The sequence below is a fragment of the Heptranchias perlo genome, chromosome 5, assembly GCF_035084215.1.
Source record: "Heptranchias perlo isolate sHepPer1 chromosome 5, sHepPer1.hap1, whole genome shotgun sequence".
Classification (NCBI taxonomy): domain Eukaryota; kingdom Metazoa; phylum Chordata; class Chondrichthyes; order Hexanchiformes; family Hexanchidae; genus Heptranchias; species Heptranchias perlo.
In genome coordinates, this window is record NC_090329.1 from 111736740 (window position 1) to 111761823 (window position 25084).

The 25084-nt window shown below is 45.2% G+C and overlaps 1 protein-coding gene and 1 long non-coding RNA gene across 2 annotated transcripts in view; one reads left to right on the top strand and one right to left on the bottom strand.

Annotated features, from left to right (window-relative positions):
* si:ch73-242m19.1 (uncharacterized) overlaps window positions 1–25084 on the top strand; it is a 139937-nt gene that overhangs the window by 51487 nt on the left and 63366 nt on the right. The window contains exons 16-22 of the mRNA XM_067985017.1: window positions 2353–2490; window positions 3182–3333; window positions 5216–5327; window positions 10069–10118; window positions 13848–14024; window positions 17770–17887; window positions 22126–22285. Coding sequence (XP_067841118.1) covers window positions 2353–2490; window positions 3182–3333; window positions 5216–5327; window positions 10069–10118; window positions 13848–14024; window positions 17770–17887; window positions 22126–22285 — 907 coding nt within the window. The remainder of the gene's footprint in view (window positions 1–2352; window positions 2491–3181; window positions 3334–5215; window positions 5328–10068; window positions 10119–13847; window positions 14025–17769; window positions 17888–22125; window positions 22286–25084) is intronic.
* LOC137322013 (uncharacterized) overlaps window positions 1–25084 on the bottom strand; it is an 88856-nt gene that overhangs the window by 18697 nt on the left and 45075 nt on the right. The window lies entirely within an intron of this gene.

Genomic DNA, 25084 nt, shown 5'->3' on the forward strand with positions numbered 1-25084 from the left:
TATCCAATTCTCTTTTGAAAGTTACTATTGAATCTGTTTCCGGCAGTGCATTCCAGATCATAACCACTCGCTGCTTAAAAATGTCTCCTCATCTCCCCTCTGATTCTTTTGCAATTATCTTAAATCTGTGACCTTTGGTTACTGACCCTTCTGCCACTGGAAACAATTTCTCCATATTTACTCTACCAAAACCTCATATAATTTTGAACACTTAACCTTCTCTGCTCTAAGGAGAATAATCCTATTTTCTCCAGTCTCTCCACATAACTGAAGTCTCCCACTTCTGGTAAATCTCCTCAGCACCCTCTCCAAGGTATAAAAATTCAGGGCTAGGGCACTGGATGATGCTGTGGATTAGACACTGACCTTTCATCACTGTGGGCCTGGTTCAAATCAAGCCCAGGCTGGGTTGAAAGTCTTTTCTGTCTGCTGGCCTTAAGGGTCCTTTTTGAAGTGAATTTTGGCCGTATGAATCCAGTTCCTTGTGAGAACAATCCCACAGCACAAATTTGCTACAAGCTCGGCTCAGTGGTAGCACTCTCACTTCTGAGTCATAAGGTTGTGTGTTGGATTTGCACCCCAGGACTTGAGCACATAATCTAAGGTGATAGTTCAGTGCGGTACTGAAGGAGTGCTGCATTGCTGGAGTTGCAGCCTTTCAGATGAGGTGTTAAGCCAAGACCTGTCTGTCTGTTCATCTGTCAGCCAACACCACCAGAACTAATTAATTTGTCATTCATCTCCTTTGCTATTTCTGGGACCTTGTGCACAAATTAGCTGTTGTGTTTGCCTGCAAAACAACATGACTACACTTCTAAAAAAATAATTTGCTTTGAGACATTTTTTTTACTCCTTTATTCAATTCATAGGATGTGGGCATCATCTGCAAACTTGGATTTACAACCCTACATTTCTTTAACCATGTCATGAATATATATGGTGAAAAGCTGAGACCCCAGTACATATCGCTGGGGAACACCACTCGTCATATCCTGACAATCAGGGAACCTTCCCTATATCCCTATTCTCTGTCTCCTACATCCCAAACAATTACCAACCCATGTCACATTGGTTACCTTCAATTCCATGTGCTTTCATTTTTGATAATCTCTATAGGTACACCTGTTTAGGTTCCATGTATGTGTGTTCACTCTGGATGGTATGTACAAGAGTCCAGGCAAGTCCACATCATGCACCCTGCCATACCTATTTATACATTTAACCCAATAAAAATTATTTTTAAGTTATTGATTATTGAATTATTTCTGTTTACTCACTCTACTTATTTTTACTTAATCTGTATTGAAAGTCTCTTTCTAACCTACCCACTGAAGCTATTCTACAGTAAAAACTATAGGGGGAATTTTAACTCTTTCCAATTGTCAGGAAAGGAGTGGGGGTACAGCTAAAATGGAGTGGTTCTACCTCCTACTCCATTCCTGCGATTTCCCATTTTAATGCCTCTGCTGCCCCATCCAATAACCTCTGCTGGAAGAGTGTGCGTGATGGGTAAGGATGTGTGATGCCTCACCATAGTTGAATAACCCGTCAGCACTCACTGTCTAAAGAAAGTGTGAATAACTGCAAGGTGCCATGTGCAGGGGCTAACTGCTCCCAGTAAAATCTGGCGCTACTGATTCCAGAGCTGTCCTTTAGGTGCTATCTTTCTTATGGGTCAGGCTGCTATTGTTAAGAAAGGTCTTTATTTTTGGCCTTTTGAATGAAAAAAATTGGCTTTTCTGCTTCTGTACTTGTTGCAAAATCCTGTTGGTCCTTTACACAGTGATGGAGGCCATATGCCATCTCCCCACCCCCCACCCTTTCCATTTTTGTGATATGGCTTTTTTGGAGGCAACAAAGGGAAACAGCCATAAACCCCCTTGAAGGCTGCTAAAGAAATTTGCCTGGCCCTCCTCTGCGCCATAGGCACCTGTTTCCCTATCACAGAGTAAGAACTTCTCTTCCCCCGCCTGTGTGGACATCTGTTGAGGACAGGATCACACAGGCGGGGGAAGAGAAGTTCTTACTCTGTAATGGGGAAACAGGTGCCTGTGGCGCAGAGGAGGGCCAGGCAAATTTCTTTAGCAGCCTTCAAGGGGGTTTGTGGTTCAGCTCGGTCATAATGCCCTCCACAGTCTGATAGCCTGCAGGCACTCACTGTCGAGGCTCACATGAGGAATGTTTTTTTCAGCAAGGTGCAGGATAATGACATCCCCATGGAACTCTACAGCCGTGAGGGAGTTAACTTTAAGGAGAGAAAGGGAATGGACAGAAGACAGGAGTCAACACGTGCTCACCAATTTAGAACTTTCAAAGAAAAAAGTTAAAATAATCCTGTTCTATTCCTTTTAGCTGATGGCTAAGCGTGGGGTGGATAACTTGCAGGTAGCTTTGGCTTGTCAAACGGTGCAGAAAAATTCTCTGCTTGCAGCGGTGCAACAGGCTCTGTTCTGTCCCATGGAGAAAGCTTCCCATTCCATGGAATCCAAGGTATGAGAAACTCTTTTTATAGATCTATCTTTCCCTTCATTGTTTGAAATATGCTCCTTATTGTTCCTTCACTCGAGCCATTTGGCAAGAAGAACTATAGAGCTGCCCATGATCTGTACAGAACTCTTATCCCACTGGCTTGAGGCTGCCAAGAGTTCCAAATGCACACGGCAGGCAAGGATTTCTTCGACTGATGCAAAATCCTTCTGTACTCCACGCAGTTTATTTCCAGTGTGTAGTCCCCATGTTTTGTGCCTGCTGTATCTGTGATTCCCCACCAGTGCATTTAAGGCAAAGCCCTGTAAACCCCTTTTCAAATCTCCTTTTCCTGAATCAGTTGAATCTTGCTCTCTTCCCAGTGGTAAAGCGGTGCGATGATGGGCTGTATCACAGAACAGTAGCAGATATATTTACATCTCGCATTCCTCCCTTCAACACAGGGATTCCCAGTCTCATTCATGCCTTGGGGTGGGAGGGGGAGAGAGAGGAGAGGGCAAAGTACTGAACCGAGCTTCATTGCCTTCCCGGATAGGAAGGGGAAAATCAAAATGGTCATCTTGAGCCACCCTTATAAACTTCCAAGTAAGGTGCTGGGAACAGGCTGCTTGTCTCCCTCCTCCTACACAGGCCAGGGAAATGCATCTTTTTTTAAAATTGCACTCGTTTGACACTCGTTTAATCAATTTTTAAGGATGGAATGTCAAGTTTCAGGAGTCAGGACAACATAGTCGGCACAAGTCGTTCTAGTACTGATAGACAGCCAGAAAGCCAGCAGCTTGCCATCTCACCAGTAATTACCCGCTCCTTTGGAAGTCGGAAGCAACAGTTTGCTACTAGAAAATGGTATGATTTGATCATATTTCAATACTGCACTTCAAAATAAAAATCACTCGATGTGAAGTGCTTTGGGATGTACTGATATGTTTGTACAGTAGTAGAGATCACGTAAATTAGTATAGATCCTCATAGTTTTTTTTAATCAATTCTCGGAATATGGGCATTGCTAGCAAGGCCGGTATTTATTTCCCATCCCTAATTGCCCTTGAGAAGGTGGTGGTGAGCCGCCGCCTTGAACCGCTGCAGTCCTTGTGGTGAAGGTTCCCCCACAGTGCTGTTAGCTAGAGAGACCCAGGATTTTAACCCAGTAATACATCAGTAGCTTTTCTACAGTGTTGATTTAAATTGTGATCTTAGAAATGAAGCATTGCCTGCTTTTGGCAAACTGCATATTTTAATACAATAAAACTTAAACATTATCCACGTGAAAACCACTATTTAGTAGATCATTATTTTACCTTTTACATTGGCTGTTTTAAAGTGGAACTGGAATGCAATTGCCTGACAGCTCATTTAAACAGGCCTTTATTGTTATCAATAATGCAACTTGGGTAGAGTTTGGATAAAATGACAAACTTTGTCTCTAGAAAGGGAAGGCTGAGGGGTGAGCTGATAGAGGTCTTTAAGATAATAATAGGGTTTGATAGGGTAGACATAGAGAAAATGTTTCCACTCGTGGGAGAGTCCAAAACTGGAGGTCATAATATAAAATAGTCGCTAATAAATCAAATAGGGAGTTCAGGAGAAACTTCTTCACTCAGAGTGGTTAGAATGTGGAATGTGCTACCACAAGGAATAGTTGAGGCAAATGGCATAGATGCATTTAAAGGGAAGCTAGATAAGCACATGAGGAAGAAAGGAATAGAAGGGTATCCTGATATGGTTAGATGAAGTAGGGAGGGAGGAGGCTCGTGTGGAGCATAAACACCAGCATAGAGCAGTTGGGCCGAATGGCCTGTTTCTGTGCTGTAGTCTCGATGTAACGTTTTAATTGTTAATCCTAGTTTACAAGCCTTTAAAGATATAGGTTCTCTTTAAACGCTGTATGAATTGAGTGTAAAATCAATCTTTAAAACTTTTTGTTAGAGGAACAACCTTATTCTCAGAGAGCATCAGTGTATATGAATCATAGAACGGTTACAGCGCAGAAGGAGGCCATTCAGCCCCTCGAGCCCGTGCCGGCTCTTTGTAAAAGCAATCTAGTTAGTCCAATTCCCCCGCTCTTTCCCCGTAGCCATGCAAATTTTTTCCCTTCAAGCATTTATCCAATTCCTTTTTGAAAGCCACGATTGACTCTGCTTCCACCACTCTTTCAGGCAGCGCATTCCAGATCATAACCACTTGATGCGTAAAAAAAAAAGTTTTTCCTCATGTCGCCTTTTTGGTTCTTTTGCCAATCACCTTAAATTTGCGTCCTCTGGTTCCCGACCCTTCCACCAATGGGAACAGTTTTTCTTTATTTATTTTATCTCAACCTGTCATGATTTTGAACACTTCTATCAAATCTCCTCTCAACCTTCTCTGCTCTAAGGAGAACAACCCCAGCTTCTCCAGTCTATTCACGTAACTGAAGAGTTACAGGTTAACCGGGAACTTTAAGCTCCCCGTCTCTTTCAGATGCAGACTGACCACCTGTGGATTGCTATGGTTTTGCGTTTTTTATACCCATTCTATTCATCTATTCATTGTGCACAGCAGAAAGATTCTTGGGCAACTGCCATATCTCCCACTATACTTTTCATTTTTTTTTACTTATTTCCTATCCCCTTTTACTCATTCTAAACTCACAAAATACATGAACATACGACCGCTGTCTTATTGTGTATACTTTTGATTAGAGATGTGGTCATTTTCCCAGGGGTTCACTTTTGAAGTTTTCCCTTTGCAGGCCTCCGGAGGCATTTGTTTCAATCCAGTTGGAGAAACTAGGCCCCCGTGACATGATGCTGAATCAGTTCATTAGTAAGAAGAGCACCGTGGGGGCAATCATGAAAAACCCTGTGAGTATCGACATTTACTGTAAAGGATGCGGGCCTGATGAGAGTAAGGGGTAGAAAGCAGGAGACTTGAGTAAAAGCTGCTGTGTCCCATTTAACCTTGTGCTAATGAACTGTACATACTATCCAGCATTTAATGTGGTAGAGTACGTAGAGAGTAACAGATGGTTAGCTGTGAAGCACTAATATGTAGGTATTCCCAAGGTGGTTTAGGGCTTCCATTTGCCTCAGTGGTAAAGCTGCTTATGAAGATACAAGCCACAAACCAACAAGGGGCCTCTATCTGTCTGCAGTTTATCCCCATACCATCTGTTATTTTGTACCGTTTCCTGCTCTCGCTTCGAACTGGAAAATTTCATCAACTTTGCTTTCAATTTCCACCCTTCCCTCACCTTCACATGATCCATCTCCGACTCTTCCCTTCACTTCCTCGTCTTCTCTATCTCCATTTCTGGGGATAGGCTGCCAACCAACATCTATTATAAGCCCACCAACTCCCACAGCTACCTTGACTACACTTTCTCCCACCCCGCTTCCTGTAAAGACTCTATTTCCTTCTCCCAGTTTCTCCGTCTCCGTCGCATCTGTTCTGACGATGCCACCTTCCACACCAGTGCTTCCGATTTGTCTTCCTTTTTAACTCATCCATGGATTCTCCTCCACTGTAGTTGACAGGGCCCTCAACTGTGTCCATCCTATTTCCCGCACTTCTGCCCTCACCCCTTCCCCTCCCCCTTGTCCTCACCTTCCACCCCACCAGCCTCCACATTCAACGTATCATCCTCCGCCATTTCCGCCACCTCCAGCGTGACCCCACCACCAAATACACCTTCCCGTGCGAGGGTAGGAGATGCAACACCTGCCCTTTCACCTCCTCCCTTCCCACCGTCCAGGGCCCCAAACAATCTTCCAGGTGAAAGTGATTTAATTGTTCATCTTTCAATTTAGTATATTGTATTCGCTGCTCACGATGCAGTCTCCTCTACACTGGGGAGACCAAACGCAGATTGGGCGATCGCTTTGCTGAACACCTCTGCTCAGTCCGCAAGCGTGACCCTGACCTGCCGGTCACTTGCCATTTTAACTCCCCTTCCCACTCTCACTCTGACAATCTTTGTTCTCGGCCTCTTACACTGTTCCAATGAAGCTCAACATAACTCGAGAAACAGCACCTCATCTTTCGATTAGGCACTTTACAACCTTCTGGACTCAACCTTCTGATTTCAATAACTTCAGATCATAACCACTGCTCCCATTTTTTCAGACAGCAGGGGCCCGATTTTACCAGGGGTGCGGGTTCTCGGCGGGTAGGCCAGCGGGCGCGTTGAAAACGCGCCCGGTGAAATTAGTGGGTTTCCCGCCGATCGTAGCAGGCAACACACTAATTGGATCCACTTCCCTGCTCCTCCGGGTTCCCCGATGCTGATCTGCGCGTCGGGCGGGCTGCGCATGCGCAGTAAGATCTGTCAGCTGGAGGCGCTCTATTTAAAGGGGCAGTCCTCCACTGACAGATGCTGCCACAAACAGCAAAAATTACAGCATGGAGCAGCCCAGGGGGAAGGCTGCTCCCAGTTTAATGATGCCTCACCCCAGGTATCATTAGATGGGGTGAGGAGGAGGGGGAGGACAGAGATCTCCCCCCCGGCGGGCGGGAGGAAGCGGCCTGCCTCTGCCACCAAGAAGGCCTGGCTCGAGGTGGCAGAGGGGGTCACCTGCACCACCAACATATCGCCCACCTGCATACAGTGCAGGAGGCGCTCCAATGACCTCAGTAGGTCATCCACAGTGAGAACACGTAGTCTTTACCCTGCACTCCGCCTGCCACAACACTGCCCCCACCCCACATCTCCTTCGGCACTGCCAACACTACTCTGTCACATCACCCCTCATACCCACTCAAACCCCATCCTCAACTTACCTGCACCTACTCACCTCGCCAGTACTCACCCCGCCACTACCACGCAACCCAATCCTCATACAATCTCATGGCTCTATCCCATACTCACCCTCTCGTGCATTTCTCTCACAGCCAGCCTCACTCAACCTGCCACCACTTGTGCTGCAGCCACAGGGCATGCATCACATATGTGCAGTAGGCAGCGTAAGGCAAACGTGTCGTGAGCATGAAGGGGATGCACAAGGGTGTTTGAGGGATTGTCATGGTTCTTACTTCTATTGAATTAAAGAACAACTCACACCACACATTATATTGGCACCACTACTGCCATGTCTTCGCGAATCCTGTCCGGTTTGTGCAATAATGCCCGCTCCTGGGTATCCCTATGAGGACCCACCACTGATGCCACCCAGTGTGTCACTGCAGAGTGGGTGTAGGTGTATTTGCAGGGCTCTTCTGCGCAGACGACTGAGAGACATCGGAGATGTCCCCGGTTGCAGCCTGGAAGGCTGTGGAGCAGAAGTTCGGGAGGGCAGTGGTGACTTTGACAGCGACAGGTAGGAAGATGGTGCACGGGCCAGCCAGGAGCAGCTCGGCATGAAAGAGGCTGCAGATGTCAACGGCTACATGTCGAGTGACTCTGAGCCTCCGTGTGCACTGCTGCTCAGAGAGGTCCAGGAGGCTAAGCCTCGGTCTGTGGAACGTGTGGCGAGGGTAGTGCCCTCTACGACGCATCTCTCTCTGCGGTAGCCCTCCCTCCTGCTGTACAGGTGGATGTGTCACAGCACTCTGTTGTGGAGCTCCACATGTCAGAGGTGGACGGCGTGGATGGCGAGGCTGGTGAGGCTGGTGATGCCGTTCGTCCTCCGAGGAGGTCATGACTGCAGCTACGGCGGCCCCCATCCGCAAAATGTACATCTGAGGGGGTCCGCAAGGTAGGTACATGTCTCCGGACCCCGGGGTAAGTGTGCAGGTTGGTGACTTCGACCATCAGGAGGAGGGTGGTGGAGGCCAAACTTTGTCCCAAGTGACAGAGCGGCCTCCTGCAATGGCTGAGGGTCTCCCCCCACCCCACCTGTCAAATGGACCTTTGCAGCTGCCACAGGCTGACGGCTGCAACACGTCCATTTCAAGTGGGACTGTTTCCCCCAGTGTGTGAAACTGTCCCATGTTTATCCAAAATCACACACAGTCCCTTAATCAGGTCAGTTAATGACCTGAACAACCAAAGTAAATACACTCAAGTGGCATCCCGCTGGCTTTAATTGCCTGCGGGATTCCCACCAGCGGGGGCTGCGCACGCACCCCCGCACGTCAGCGCGGAACCCGGACGTGGGCGGGATCGAGGCGCGATCCGGTCCCGCTCCGGGATTTCGGGATTTTCGGGGGCCCCCTGCCGAGAACGCACCCGGTAGCGGGTGCTAAAATCGGGCCCCAGGTGTTGGTAATGGTTCTGCTGCTGCCATTTACAATTACACCTGACCAATCTTTTGTTTCTTAACCTGTCCCATTACCACCTTCCTTGCCTTGTACCATCATCCCTTTTGTCATTTAATCACTAGTGCCCTCTACCCTATCACAGATCTTCCCTTTTGGTCTTTCCTCCCCTTCCCTCCCTTGCCCCCAACCGTTCCCTGGCTCTGTACTTGCTTAAAAACTATAACCCTGTCACCAATTATATTTATTCAGCCCTGATTTGGACTGAGGACATGGATTTCACAATGGGAATCCCTTTATTCTCATGTTTTGAAGGTGAGGAGGGTGAGGATATGGAAGAGGCTAGATTGGATTTCTCTGGTGGTGGTTATGCGCCACCTCTTCCTTTTGCAGGGAGAGGACATGATGTTAAAGGAATGCGAGTGGAGCTAGCACTTCTTTTCCCCCCATATGAGCGCGTGCATGCGATGATGAGAGACCTGCAATTGAATTGTCCCTTTAGGTCGACTATCCTTCAAGACCAGCAGAACCCCATTGTGACAGGCAATGTGAGTTCACAGTGGTTGAGTTAAGGTGGCGCTTCACTGTTTTCAGAGGTTCCCCATGCATAAGTTAGTTTCCCTTACTCAGAGGGAGCATGGCAAGAGGGTGAGTGAACCGTCTATCATTGGATGTGCATTGGAAACTGTGATTTACCTTGGCCACCCTTGTGAGCTCATTGAATCTCTCCTCGCATTGTATGGCAGTTCTTGTTGGTGGAGGTTGCTGTAATTTTCCCCTTATGCCACCTCCTGCCCTCCAAGAAGAGATGTTTCCCTTTAGCCCATTCTTCAACCAGTGAAAAATCCATGGATGCAGCTGAGAATTTGGGAGTCCTTCCTGCCACACCCCCCCCCCCTGCCGCCAACCCCTCTTAACAGCACTCAATTTTCCTCCCTCTGGCAGTAGTAAACAAATGAGGAGTGATTCTACCACTCCCACCCCATACGTATTATTAGAAGCCCTGGAGAGAAAGATAGTGCATTACCAGCAAAGTCACATGAAGTGCCATCCTGCTGCCAACCCACCAATCAGAGGAAAATCCAGCCGTATGTCTCTGTTGCCTCAATAGTAGCTATGGAAGTGCAAAATAAAAGTTGAGTAAAGAAATAATGAAGCAGAGGGACAAATCCTACCTCCATTCCCCCTTCCTCAGCCAGAAAGGCCTAGTGATGCCATGGGGATAGCAGGTGATAGTGTACTAATTCAGCAATCCAGGTGAAAGTTGATGTGCTAAGGCCCATAATGCAGGACACCATTAAGGTTGAAAAGCATATAAAAAAACAAAATACGGCATTGATGATGAAAATGAGAGGAATATCATGCTGAAATTGTATTTCAGTCATTTTAAAAAGTTGCTTGTTTTTACAGGAGGAAGTGGAGAAAATCAAAAGAGAGTTAATTCTTGACTACTGCCACAAGTAAGCTTACCTCCTTTAAACTTGTTCAGCGTAGCAAGTATACTGATCTCCCTGATCTCTTGTGGTTCAGTAGCTGTGTTAAATTAAAGCTGTTTATTTTTTTGAGAGAATGCATGTTTCCAGTCCTTATTTGGAGGAATATTTTCAAATGATCTCATGATCTGGTGCGCACTATATTGTATACAGCAGCACACCACAGAACATTCAATGGAAATGTTCCTGTTAGACAATTCCACAGTTCAGTGCTACTTAATGGAGACCAGTATTCATACGTTTCTTCAACCTAAATTTATAATCATGTTCTATTAAGTTACCCAATAATCTTGGTACCATTTTAATGTTTTTTTCATGCTTCTCTCTGTCTCTCTCTCTCTCTCTCTCTCAGGTATACACACACACACACACACACACACACACACACACGGCCCGAAATTAGGAGGGAGGCAGGTTGGCAGTGGGGGGTTGACTGTGCGCGTGGGTAACCCCGCCCAGTAAAATCGATGGGTTTCCCACGCCTTGGCTTCCGGGTTTCGCGCTGGAAAGCTGCGCAGTGGGCGGACTGCAAACCCGCATCATAGGCTGTCAGCTGGAGGAGCCCTATTTAAAGGGGCAGTCCTCCACTGACTGATGCTGCAGAAAATAGGCAAAATTACAGCATGGAGCAGCCCAGGTGGAAGGCTGCTCCCAGGTTTAATGATGCCTCACTCCAGGTCCTTCTGGATGGGGTGAGGAGGAGGGGGAGGCCAGAGATCTTCTCCCCGGCGGACGGGAACAACTGGCCTGTCTCTGCCACCATGACGGCCTGGCTCGAGGTGGCAGAGGAGGTCACCAGCGCCACCAACATATCACGCACCCGCATACAGTGCAGGAGGCGCTTTAATCACCTAAGTAGGTCAGCCGAAGTGAGTACTCTTACTCATTCCCCTACACTCCGTCTGCCACATCACCGCCCCCACCCCACATCTCCTTCTGCACTGCCAACACCTCGCCAGTACTCATCCTGCCACTACCGCTCAATCCAATCCTCATACAATCTCATGGCTCTATCTCATACTCACCCTCTCATGCATCTCTTTCATGGTCAGCCTCACCCAACCTGCCACTACCTGTGCTGCAGCCACAGGGCATGCATCACATATGTGTAGTAGGAAGCGTAAGGCAAACGTGTCGTGAGCATGAAGGGGATGCACAAGGGTGTTTGAGGGTTTGTCGTGGTTTTTACTTATATTTGATTTCTGATCAACTCACATTACATATTATATTGTCACCACTACTGCCATGTCTTGGCCATTCTTGACTGGCTGGTGCAATAATGCCCTTTCATGAGGTTCTCCATGAACACCCTTGATGCCACCCATTGGGTCATCGTACAGTGGGTGTATGTGTAGTTGCACGATTACTTTGTGCAGGTGCCTGTTGCGCAGCACTGTGTTGTGTAGCTCCACGTGGCGGAGGTGGACGGCATGCCTGGCGAGGCTGGTGATGTTGCTTGTCCTCCAATGGAGTGATGAATGCAGCAATGGACCGCCCTCCCTCAATCCTGACGGTGTGAGTGTGAGGGGGTCCACAAAGCAGGTAAATGTGTTTGTATGGCAGAGTTTAGGGTATGATTTAATAATTTGGAGTGTGGAGACAACGGTGTGGCAGGCAAAACTTTGTCTGAGGTGACAGAGTGCCCTGCTGCAATGAATGAGAGTTTACCCCGCACCTGTTAAATGGATGTTTGCAGCTGCTGCTGGCTGCAACACATCTGCTGAAACAGGGAGTGTTTCCCCCAGCATGGGAAACACGCTCTGGGTAGTCCAAAATCTAAATCCTCCTAAAATCTCCAACTAATGAGGTCTGTCAACGACCTCAAAGTACCCAGATAATGATCTTAAGTGGGATCCCGCCGGCTTTGATTGCCTGTGGGAGTTCCGCTTGCAGGGGCTGTGTGTGCACCGATTCGCATCATTGGGGAACCCAGACGTGGGCGGGTTGGAGCCGGGCTCCGGACCCGCTCCGGGAATCCTCAATTTTAGGAGCCCCCCCGCCACGAACGCACCCGCTCGGCCATCTGAAAATTGACCCCATAATGTCCATCCACCTTATTTTTTAAGAAAACAATGAAGGGAGATTTTTTCTCCCCTGTGTCCTCCCTTTCATTGTTCCCTTCCAGGCCACACACTTCTGCTGTCAAGAGTGTGATCAGGTGATTTGTTCCCAGACTGTCATTACATCTGCTGTTTGGCTGATTGAGGCTTATCACAGCAGCCCCTTGTGGACATCGCATCTGATTTCCTCCCACTTTCTGCAGAAATGCCCATCCTCCACTCAGTTTCCCCTTGTATGGTGGGGCCAAGCACTGCATGGGCATGATTTTAACATTGAAACCGGGTGGGTTGGGGGCAGGGGGGACAGCATTCGAAATTGCAACCATTTCAGACCCGCCTGCAACCCGCCCATTTCCAGTTTTCACCTGGGCGGGTGGAGGGGCAGCCAATAGTTGGCAGCAATCTTGCCTCTGTCAGGTGATGTGGGTTGAGTTTATCATCCAGGCTGACACCACAATGCAGTACTAAGGGAGTACAGTATTGTCAGATGTGCTGTCCTTCCGAAGGGATGGTAAATCAAAATCCCATCTGCCTGTTCCAGTTCTGTGTCCTAGCTGACGTGCTCTGTTCTGCTGATTCTGGCCTACTGTGCATTTATTTTTCTCCGTCAATGACAAAGAAAGAAAGAACTTGCATTCATACAGCGCCTTTCATGCCCTCAGGACGTCCCAAAGAACTTTACAGCCAATTAAGTACTTTTGAAATGCAGTTACTGTTGTAATATGGGAAACGCGGCAGCCAATTTGTAAAAAGCAAGGTCCCACATACCGTAATGAAATAAAGGACCAGATCTCCTGTTTTAGGTCTTGGTCGAGGGTTAAAAGTTGGCCAGGACACCAGGAGAACTCCCCTGCTCCTCTTCGAATAGTACCGTAGGCTCTTTTAGGCCCACCTGAGAGGGCAGATGAGTCCTCGGTTTAACGTTTCATCAGAAAGATGGCACCTCCAACAATGCAGCACACCTTTGTGTACCAGGGGTTTCATAAGTTCCTAGAGCTGGCATCAGCATCTGTCCAAATTTTAATGTAATCTAAGTAAGTATACAAGCCAGCTACTTACATTCCTAAAGCGCTTAACTCCTCTACTATTGTGGAAAGGAATGCTTGACTGGTCTCTGGTGTAATGGCACACATGAAGCTGCCTAAACAACTACAGTATCTTAAAATAAAAACACAAAGAGATCTTCCACATTTATTACAGCCTTTTTCTTGTGGTATAGAATAATGACTCCAAATTTTGAATTGGATAGTCTGGTAAAGGAGTGGCTGTCTGGTAATTCTTAGAAATGAAAACTGGACAGTGTAGGTTTGCTTCTCAATGCTGGATTTGTTTTTAAAGCTGGCTGCACACAGAGTGAGCTGGTCATTTTGCCCATGTGCAGAGCCTTTTTATTAATGCCATGCCCTTGTCTGGTTTTAGACTGGGGAAAAGGTGACCATCCAACTTATGGGATCAAGTAATTGATGAATTAAGCAATAGGTTAACCAGATTTCAATAATTGAATTATTAGCTTACTTTTTAGCTTACTTTACAATACTTGGCTGTAAGTTCTTTCCGGGCTGTAGCAAATTTACTGTGGCAACTGTGACCAATATAACAAAACCACAAGGAGATTGCTTTAATTTTATTACCTAAGGTTTAATGAGCGCATGTCACAGTGCTCTCTACGAGGACAGATCATCATGTACTACAATAGCCTGCTGGGTTTACTGCAAGACTTTCCTACAGCCAAGAAAACCTACTTTGTGTTAGGCCAACCTCAAGAAAAGAAAGGAGAGCGAGACTCTGAGCTGGGCCTGATTTCTGATCCAAGGTTAGTGCCTTGGTTAAAGCTGTGTGTTCTTTTTGCACCTCATGTTAAAAACTGATATTGAAGCACTAAGATGCATATTTCTGAACAATCAGATTATTTTGCCATCCCACCTCTTCTGAAGGCTGGGGAACAGTTCCACAAATGGCCGTTTTTCATGTGTGGGGCTAGGCAATGAGGTTCACCAGGCTATTCGACCAAGGGAGGATCACAGCCGGGCCAATCCTAACATCCATGCACTCACACCTTACAGTAATGTGCGAGGGGTGTTAAATGGGTTAGCACCTCCTTTAAAATAGTAGAAACAGGAAAGTCATATGAACATGTGAAGCAGCAATTTCTAGGCTCAATTATCAATGCTTTATTCTCAATTTACGTGGTAACTTGAACTGCACCACATTATTTTCATTAATTATTTTTATTCAAGTATTTGAATTTGTAGTCTCCTCTCTAGGTTTCTCCTACTGCACACCATACCTTGTCTGACAGTTTATGACTTGACCAGAACTCTTCGTGTGTCACAGCATCGTAACATGCTGGCACATGTCTTGTATTGATAGCCGGCGCGGACACGATGGACTGAAGGGCCTCTATCCGTGCTGTATAACTCTATGACTCTATGTATTCTGTTAGTAGTAGTTCCAAAAATGAGCCTTATGGGCAACGTTTCTGTCAGTGATTTTGCCTGTGATTCCTAGAAGATGGAAAGATTCTGTTTGAATTGATGAGCTGGCTCCCTGATGACTCAGTGGATAAACATCCTGCACGGTAACCGTACAGACCAGGAGGCCGCCTTTGATCCCTGGCCTCTGCTGAGTTAGCTGATCTCGCCTGGGATGATGTTATAGGCCCTACAGTTGGCCTCAATACTTCTGTGCTAGGAAGGGGAAAAAATCAACTAGGTTTCACTTTCTCCTGCTGGGTGAGAACAGGTTCGACTCAGCTAAGATGTTCCCCATAGCCCTGAAAATATTTCCCCTTCAAGTTTTTATCCAAGTACCTTTTGAAAGTTGTAATTGAATCTGCTTCCACCGTCCTTTCAGGCAGTGCGTTCCAGATCATAACAACTTGCTGCATAAAAACATTTCTTCTCATCTTGCCTTTGGTTCTTTCGCCAATGACCTTATATCTGTGTCCTCTGGTTACCAACCCTTCTGCCACTGGAAAGAGTGTTTCCATATTTAGTCCATCAGAACCTTTCATGATTTTGAACACCTCAATTAAACCTCCCCTTAACCTTCTCTGCTCCAAGGAGAACAGCCCCAGTTTCTCCAGTCTCTCCATGTAACTGAAGTCCCTCATCCCTGGTACCAGTTTAGTAAATCTCCTCTGCACCCTCTCCATGGCCTTGACATCCTTCCTAAAGTGTGGTGCCCAGAATTGAACACAATACTCCAGCTAGGGCCTAACCACCAGTGATTTATAAAGATTTAGCATAAGTTCCTTGTTTTTGTACCCCATTTTTTTATTATTCGTTCATGGAATGCGGGCATCACTGGCGAGGCCAGCATTTATTGCCCATCCCTAATTGCCCTTGAGAAGGTGGTGGTGAGCCGCCGCCTTGAACCGCTGCAGTCTGTTTGGTGAAGGTTCTCCCACAGTGCTGTTAGGAAGGGAGTTTCAGGATTTTGACCCAGCGACGATGAAGGAACGGCGATATATTTCCAAATCGGGATGGTGTGTGACTTGGAGGGGAACGTGCAGGTGGTGTTGTTCCCATGTGCCTGCTGCCCTTGTCCTTGGGTGGTAGAGGCTGTGGGTTTGGGAGGTGCTGTCGAAGAAGCCTTGGCGAGTTGCTGCAGTGCATCCTGTGGATGGTACACATTGCAGCCACAGTGTGCCGGTGGTGAAGGGAGTGAATGTTTAGTGTGGTCGATGGGGGGCCAATCAAGCGGGCTGCTTTGTCCTGGATGGTGTTGAGCTTCTTGAGTGTTGTTGGAGCTGCACTCATCCAGGCAAGTGGAGAGTATTCCATCACCCTCCTGCCTTGTGCCTTGTGGATGGTGGAAAGGCTTTGGGGAGTCAGGAGATGAGTCACTCACTGTAGAATACCCAGCCTCTGACCTGCTCTTGTAGCCACAGTATTTATGTGGCTGGTCCAGTTAAGTTTCTGGTCAATGGTGACCCCCAGGATGTTGATGGTGGGGGATTCGGTGATGGTAATGCCGTTGAACGTCAAGGGGAGGTGGTTAGACTCTCTCTGGTTGGAGATGGTCATTGCCTGGCACTTGTCTGGCGCGAATGTTATTTGCCACTTATGAGCCCAAGCCTGGATGTTGTCCAGGTCTTGCTGCATGCGGGCTCGGACTGCTTCATTATCTGAGAGGTGCCTCTGTTTATAAAGCCAAGGATCCCATATGCTTTTTTAACAGCCTTCTCAACTTGTCCTGCCACCTTCAAAGATTTTTGTACGTACACCCCCAGGTCTCTCTGCTCCTGCACCTCCTTTAAAATTGTACCATTTAGTTTATATTGCCTCTCCTCATTCTTCCTACCAAAATGCATAATTTCATACTTCTCTGTGTTAAATTTCATCTGCTATGAGTCTGCCCATTTCACCAGACTGTCTGTCCTCCTGAAGTCTGTTACTATCCTCCTCACTATTTACTACATTTCCGAGTTTCGTGTCATCTACAAACTTTGTAATTATGCCCTGTACCCCCAAGTCCAGGTCATTAATGTATATCAAGAAGAGCAGTGGTCCTAATACCGACCCACTGTATACTTCCCTCCAGCCTGCAAAACAACCGTTCACCATTACTCTCTGCTTTCTGTCTCTTAGCCAATTTCATAGCCACACTGCCACTGCCCCTTTAATCTCAGGGGCTTCAATTTTGCTAACAAGTCTATTATGTGGCACTTTATCAAATGCCATTTGAAAGTTTATATGCACAACATCAACCGCACTACACTCATCAACCTTCTCCGTTACTTCAATGTGCATTAATATCAAATTTACCACTCTCTGGGGAGCTGCAGTGACTGATGGGGCAGCTTACTGACTTTTGTTTCTAGGTTTTGTTGCCCAGAGTGAGGGATCCATCTTGTATGTAGGTCACTTCACACAAGTGCATACAATAACCTGGAAAATAGCTATGTTGCAAGAGGATAGTTTTGGGGAGGAATTATTCCCTCATCAAAAAAGATATAATGGAAATAATCTAATATTCAAATTAGGGTTTCTTCCTCCACATTTTTGTAAATTATATTTTATTTTCTCTAGTTACAATTCCCTGATGGTCGAATTGAACAGGCTACCTGTTCCCAGGCTTCTGCCACTCTTGAGTCGGCCATTAGGCGGTGCATTAATTGTCTAAGGTCACTGACCCTCTGATTTCTCTTCTCCACCACTGTTGTCCCCCCTGCCCCTCCACATGTGGAAATCCTTGGACCCTGATTACCACATGCCCTTCCTTGGCCATACAGATGAAAGCAAGTTGTGCAGGGAGTTGCATCGCTTCCTACCTCTGTGGTTAGCGTGTCTTAAGTTTCAATTTAATTATTTTAGATCACTGTTAAACAAAGAATGCCCCTCAGTTGGTTTTATTCCGTACAAAGCTGAACAGTGGAAAAATAGAAAAAATTAGCAGATGTAATAATGTGGATAATCTAACATTAAAGCCAAATTGGCCAAGTAACAGCAGATCAAAATGTTAGAGGACGAAGATCACAAACAGCACTACACAGAGTATGCATCTAAAGTGACTTACAATACCCTAGCATCAACAAGTGTTTATTTTTACTTCAGGAAACTCCATCAACGTCCTCGCAGTTTACTGTCCACAGATGGAAGGACATTCCTTAATCTGTGGTTCATTCCTCACCATTCTGAAGTGCTTATTATGTTTAAAACCCTGGAGGAAAAGGTTTGTTTATGTTTTTTTTAAGTAACACATTTTTTTTTGAGTTGCGAGTCATATCTTCATAAATACAAATATGGCAGTATATTTTTACCAACTTTTTTTGCCTTTTTATAGATCCTAAATTTCTGCTGAACTTCGTGCTTTAAATGATCTACTATAGAATTCACTGTGCTTATCTTCCACCTTTTTGTTCTGCTTCTACTTTATAAACTTCTAATGTATAATGCTTTTGAATCTCATGAAAAGGGGAAGATGTACAATACCCATTTACATACAATCAACAAATATTGCACAAGTATAGAATTCAAGCTAAGCCATAGCAGGCAGTGGTTATGGTACTGGACCAACAACCCAGGTATTGGGAATTCAAATTAAATCTAATAAATCTTGCAATTTGTGGGCTGGCACCAGAAAAATTATCATGAAGGCTGCCAGATTGTTGTAAAAACGCAACTACTTCATTAATGTTCTTCAGGGAAGGAAACCTGCTTCCCGCACCATCCCCCCTCCCCCCCCCCACCCCCGGGTCTGGCCTACATGTGATTCCAATCTTGCTCTTCTTGCCTTTCTCAATGGTAGCGGTTGTGGGGTTGGGAAGTGCTGTTGAAGTAACATTGGTGAGTTAATGCACTGCATCCTGTAAATAATACATTAAGCCTGTGGTGGAGGTGGTGGACATTGAGTTAATTGAATATTGAATTCAGTGGCAGAGGCACCAATCAAGAAAACTGCTTTGTCCTGGATGGTGTTGAGCTTCTTGAGTTGTTGAAGTTGCACCTATCCAGGCAAATGGTGAGTATTCCAACATGCTGCTGACGTGAGCCTTGTTGAGGCTTTGAGGGGTCAGGAGGTGAGCCGCTTGCCACAAATATATATTCCATTGAGAAATAAAAACTCCACGGGAAAAGTGACCCATCCATGGCTAACTAAAAGAAGTTAAGGATAGTATTAGATTAAAAGAATAGGTTTACAATGTTGTCAAGAAAAGCAATAAGCCTGAGGATTGGGAGAGTTTTAGAAACCAGCAAAGGATGCCCAAAAAATTGATAGAGGGAGAAAATAGAATATGAGCATAAACTAGCAAGAAATATAAAAACAGATTGTAAGAGCTTCTACAAGTATGTAAAAAGGAAGAGAGTAGCAAAAGTAAACGTGGGTCCCTTAGAGGCTGAGACAGGAGAAATTATAATGGGGAATAAGGAAATGGCAGATGCATTAAACAAATATTTTGTATCTGACTTCACAGTAGAAGACACAAAAAACCTACCAGAAATAGTGGGGAACCAAGAGGCAAATGAGAGTGAGGAACTTAAAGTAATTAATATCAGTAGAGAAAAAATACTGGAGAAATTAATGGGACTAAAAGCTGACAAATCCCCTGGACGTGATGGCCTACATCCTAGGGTTCTAAAAGAGGTGGCAGCAGAGATAGTGGATGCATTGGTTATGATCTTCCAAATTTCCCTAGATTCTAGAACGGTCCCAGCAGATTGGAAGGTAGCAAATGTAACCCCACTATTCAAGGAAGCAGGGAGAGAGAAAACAGGAAACTATAGGTCAGTTAGCCTGACATCAGTCATTGGGAAAATGCTGGAATCCATTATTAAGGAAGTGGTAACAGAGCACTTAAAAAATCATAATATGATTAGGCAGAGTCAACATGGTTTTATGAAAGGGAAATCATATTTGACAAATTTATTAGATTTTTTTGAGGATGTAACTAGCAGGGTAGACAAAGGGGAACCAGTGGATATAGTATATTTGGATTTTCAAAAGGCATTCGATAAGGTACCACACAAAAGGTTGTTACACAAGATAAGGGCTTATGGGATTGGGAATAATATATTAGCATGGATAGAAGATTGGTTAACGGACAGAAAACAGAAAGTAGGAATAAACGGTTCATTTTCAGGTTGGCAGGCTGTAACTAGTGAGGTGCCGCATGGATCAGTGCTTGGGCCTCAGCTATTTACAATCTATATTAATAACTTTGATGAAGGGATCGAGTGTAATGTATCCAAGTTTGCTGATGATACAAAGCCAAGTGGGAAAGTAAGCTGTGAGGAGGACACAGAGTCTGCAAAGGGATATAGACAGGTTAAGTGAGTGGGCAAGATGGTGGCAGATGGAGCATAATGTGGAGAAATGTGAGGTTATTCACTTTGGTAGGAAGAATAGAAAAACAGAATTTTTTTAAATGGTGAGAAACTATTAAATGTTGGTGTTCAGAGAGATTTTGGTGTCCTTGTACACAAAACACAGAAAGTTAGCAATGCAGGTACAGCAAGCAATTAGGAAGGCAAATAATATGTTGGCCTTTATTGCAAGGGGCTTGGAGTACAAGAGTAAGGAAGTATTGCTACAATTATCCAGGGCTTTGGTGACACTACACCTGGAGTACTGTGTACAGTTTTGGTCGTCTTACCTAAGGAAGGATATACTTGCTTTAGAGGCGGTGCAACGAAGGTTCACTAGATTGATTCCTGGGATGAGAGGGTTGTCCTATGAGGAGAGATTGAATAGAATGGGCCTATATTCTCTGGAGTTTAGAAGACTGAGATGTGACCTCATTGAAACGTATAAAATTCTTAGAGGGCTTGACAGGGTAGATCCTGAGGGGCTGTTTCCCCTGGCTGGGGAGTCTAGAACTAAGGGGCATAGTCTCAGGATAAGGGGTCGGCCATTTAGGAGGAATTTCTTCACTCAGAAGGTAGTGAATCTTCAGAATTTTCTACCCCAGAGAGCTGTGTTGCTCAGTCGTTGCGTATGTTCAAGAATGAGATCGATAGATTTTTGGATTCTAAGTGATATGGGGATCGGGTGGGAAAGTGGAGTTGAGGCCGAAGATCAGCCATGATCTTATTGAATGGCGGTGCAGGCTCGAGGGGCCGTATGGTCTACTCCTGCTCCTATTCCTTCTGTTTTTTATGTTTCTTATGATGGTTGGGCCTTTCTTGGAGATGTCATTTAAGTGGTGTGAATTTTACCTGACACTTGCCAACCCAAGCTGAGATTGGAGGAGTTGTGAATGGAACTGAACACTGTAGAATCAATACCGAACAGCCCCACTCCTGACCTTATGACAGAGGGAAGGTCATTGATGTTTGGTCTCTAACAACTGTGACCATCTTTCTGTGTATCAGGTATGACTCCAGGCACTGGAGATGTTTGACCTTGACTCCCCCATTGACCTCCTTTGGCCTGCCACCTGTAAATGCATCAATCTACTCCACAATTGCCTTGCGTCCATCTTTGACTCCATCTGTCCCAACAAGATCCTGGTTGGTTTCCCATCCACTACTCTGTCTCCCACACAAAGCCCCACACACTTATTACCCTTATTCTTGTCAAGTTCCACTAGCTTCCTGTGCTCCAGAGAACTGACTTCAAGATCTTTTTAAATCCCTTCACCCAAACCGAGTGATCCCCAACTCTATGACCTTGCATTTACCCTCCACTCCTCTGACATTGAAATATTGTTCATTCTCTGCTGCACCACTGGTGTCCATTTCTTCACCTAGTTTGTCCTTGCTTCCTCTCCCAAGAGCTTTTTTTTACCTTTTGTGATGTGTTGTAAAACTTCTGAAGTATCTTTTCTATCTTTCATTTGTGCTTCACTTCAAGCACATTATTAGGTAAATTGAGGTTAACGATCCTTTTTCCTGAAACTAAGCAGGCAAACAAGTATGGCGCCTGCAACCTCGTTGGATAAGTAGTTTTAGCAATGTAAGATAATTAACGGGCATCCTCATTGCTTACCTTGGCACTTTTCCTCAAATCAATACAGTCTTCTGCATGTTCTTCCATATGCAGCGTGTATAGCAGAGACCACATTCATTCGCTGTACGCTGGTATCTCCTAACTGTTGGGCCCTCTGTTTATTAGTGGTTGCCCTTCTGGCCTGTAGAGGACATTTCACTATTCCCTCATGTCATTCACAATAATTGAAAGGCCTCTTCAGTGAAGTATGCTTTTCAGGATCTACTTGCTGTTTCTTTTGATATTTGTATTTTGAAATTGATAATTAAAAATATTTTTACCTACACGATTTTACTAAAATCTAATTAAATTGTCCTTTTTAAAAAAATATACATCCAGAATTGCTGGAAGAGACTCACTGAGTTGAAATGTTAGGACAATTTAATTGTTTGTAATGTCTGACAATTTAGAGATTGTACGCTGAAAGTTTGCAAACTGACCTGTTTGATTCCTTTCTTCTCCTCCCAACCCCTACCCCTAAGGTTTGTCAGAGAGCCTTGTACCAGACTCTGGAGATCGTGGCAGCACTTCATGACATTTTCTCATATTTGTGCTGTTTTGCACGACTTGGAAACTCCCCTACAATTGGTTCCCAGAAGATGCAACCACTGACTGCAGACTGGGGAGGGCTCGAAGGCATTGGTAAGCCACAAAAATAAAGGGAACAAATGACCTGCTGAGTGCAGAGCCTTTGTTATGTGTTGTTCAGGAGCCAATTGCTCAGAATGCCTGCTTTGTCAGCATTACAATGATAATAACTTGCACTTATTTCGCACCTTTAATGTAGAAAAAGCATCCCAAGGTACTTCAAAGCGGCACAATCAAAATAAAATAGGACGCTGAGCCAAAGATATTAGGAAGGGCGACCAATAGCTTGATCGAAAAGATGGTTTTCAAGCAAGATCTTAAAGGATGCGAGGGAAGTGGAGAGATGGAGGAGTTGAGAGAGTAAATTCAAGAATGTGGGGCCAAGGTGACTCAAGGCACAGCTACCAAGAGTAATGCAGGGAGTCAAGGATGCACAAGAGGCCAGAGTCAAAGGAATGGAGAGTTCAGGGGCAGTGCGCTGTAGGCCTGGAGGAGGTCACAGAGGTAGAGAGGGGCAAGATCATGAAGGATGAGAGTTTTAAATTTGAGAGGTTGGGGTCTGGAACCATTGTAGGTCAGCAAGCACAGGGGTGATGGGTGAGCAGGATGTGGTGCGAGATGGGATAATGGCAACACTGTGTTGGATGAGCTGAAGGTTACAGAGGTTGGAGAATTGGAGACCGGCCAGGAGAGTATCGGAATTGTCATATCTGGAGGTGACAAGGGCATGGATGAGGGTTTCAGCAGCGGATGGGCTGAGGTAAGAGCGGAAGCGGGCGATATTTCGGAGATGGAAATGATTAATATATTTTATATTTTCTCAGAACTTTGTTGCAAGACCAATCTTTAGATTTTCCTTCTCTGCGGGTAACACCTTTGGTCACACCTCACCCAAAAGGCTAGGTGAGACTGGGACCTCGCTGTGAAGAGGAAATACAAGTAGAAACTTATGTCCCAAATCTCCATGGTTTACTGTCTCAGTACATCAATGAGCAATGACATGCAACAACTATAATCCCACATTTTTCCCCATATTTTCTCACCTCTTTTTCTGAAGGTAGTGATTGGTGTTGGGATATAATTCCAAGTGAACTTGGGTGCCTCAAGTATATTATCCAACTGTTCATTCTTCATGTGTGAACTGAGGCCAATAATGTCAGTGGGCTATTTGATTGTGGTTGTGAATGATGGCCGAGACCAATCCTGTCCACCCCGACTGCCCAGAAACACCTACCTTTCAGACAGTGATTAGAACTGGCAACCCAGGCTCATTTTTCTCTCCCTGACCGAGCAATACTGCTACTAATTGTAGCATTTGAACCACTGCACTAGCTGAGATTCAACATAGAACAGGGATCAAACCTGGGACTTTCATGGTTTTTATGGCTCAGTACTACACCTGCCAGTACAATTACATGCTCAGCCATCATTGGAACACCAGCAGAAGTTTATAACTAGTGTTATATTAATGTATCACAAGGCATTGGCAAAACCTGTTACTTATTTGAAACAATGATTATGTGAAATAGAGAATATATAGACAGAGTATACAGGGTAAACTTGATGGTGTAGCACTTACTTGCTGCATAAGAGGCAGGTTCATGAAGATGGGATAAGAATTTCCTCTGTTGGCTTTAAGGGTCCTATGCTAAATGGCTTTGGACAGTTCCAATCCAGTCCCTAGTGAGCATGAGCCCACAATACAAAACTGCACGAAATTGGCAATGTCACTCAGAAGGAAAAGATGTAGGAAAAGGAAAAATGCTACTCTAGAGCAGAGCAAGGGGTGCTCTTTTGTGGTCTGAGGGTCGATCTTGACTTTGTTCGATAGTGTAAAACGAGTGATAGCGAGTCGGCAGCCCGTTGTACATCTCTCTCGATTTTTATTTCCATTGACTTCAATGGAAATAAAAATCGAGGTGGATGTAAAACGGGCTGCTGACTCGCTATCACTCGTTTTACACTATCGCACAAAGTCAAGATCTACTCCATAGAGCTTTACTGTGTGTGTGTGTGTGTGTGTGTGTGTCTGTCCTCAGTATACTTGGTCCGGGAGTGCTTATTGTTGACACCACATTCCTGAAATGGAAAGTGTTCCATTCCCCAGCACAAACTTTTCTCACCTGATGAACACAGATGAAAAATTCACACAGGAAAAAAAAGTTAATTCATGCTTGTAGTTCCTGATCTCAGTTTGACTGACTGTGGAAAACAGCAAGTGGAAGTGTTTATGATTTGCAAAAGTTTGAAGAGAGAGAGAGATCACCCTAGCTCTAGGGTAACACTGGCAGAAAGCTCTGATCAGGTTACGTAGAATTACAAAGAATGTACAGCACAGAAAGAGGCCATTTGGCCCAACAGGTCAATGCCGGTGTTTATGCTGCACACGAGCCTCCTCTCTCCCTACTTTATCTAACCCTATCAACATATCCTTCTATTCCTTTCTCCCTAGTTTATCTTGCTTCCCCTTAAATGCATCTATGTTAGTCGCCTCAACTACTCCTTGTGGTAGCGCATTCCACACTCTGGGTAAAGAAGTTTCTCCTGAATTCCCTATTAGGTTTATTAGTGACTATCTGATATTTATGGCCCCTCGTCCTGGTCTCCCCTGCAAGTGGAAACATCTTCTCTACGCCTACCCTATCAAAGCCTTTCATAATCTTAAAGGCCTCAATCTGGTCACTCCTCAGTCTTCTCTTTTCTAGAGAAAAGAGCCCCAGCCTGCTCAATCTTTCCTGATAAGTATAACCTCTCAGTTCTGGTATCATCCTGGTAAATCTTTTTTGCACCTTCTCCAGTACCTCTATATCCTTTTCATAATATGGAGACCAGAACTGTTCACAGTACTCCAAG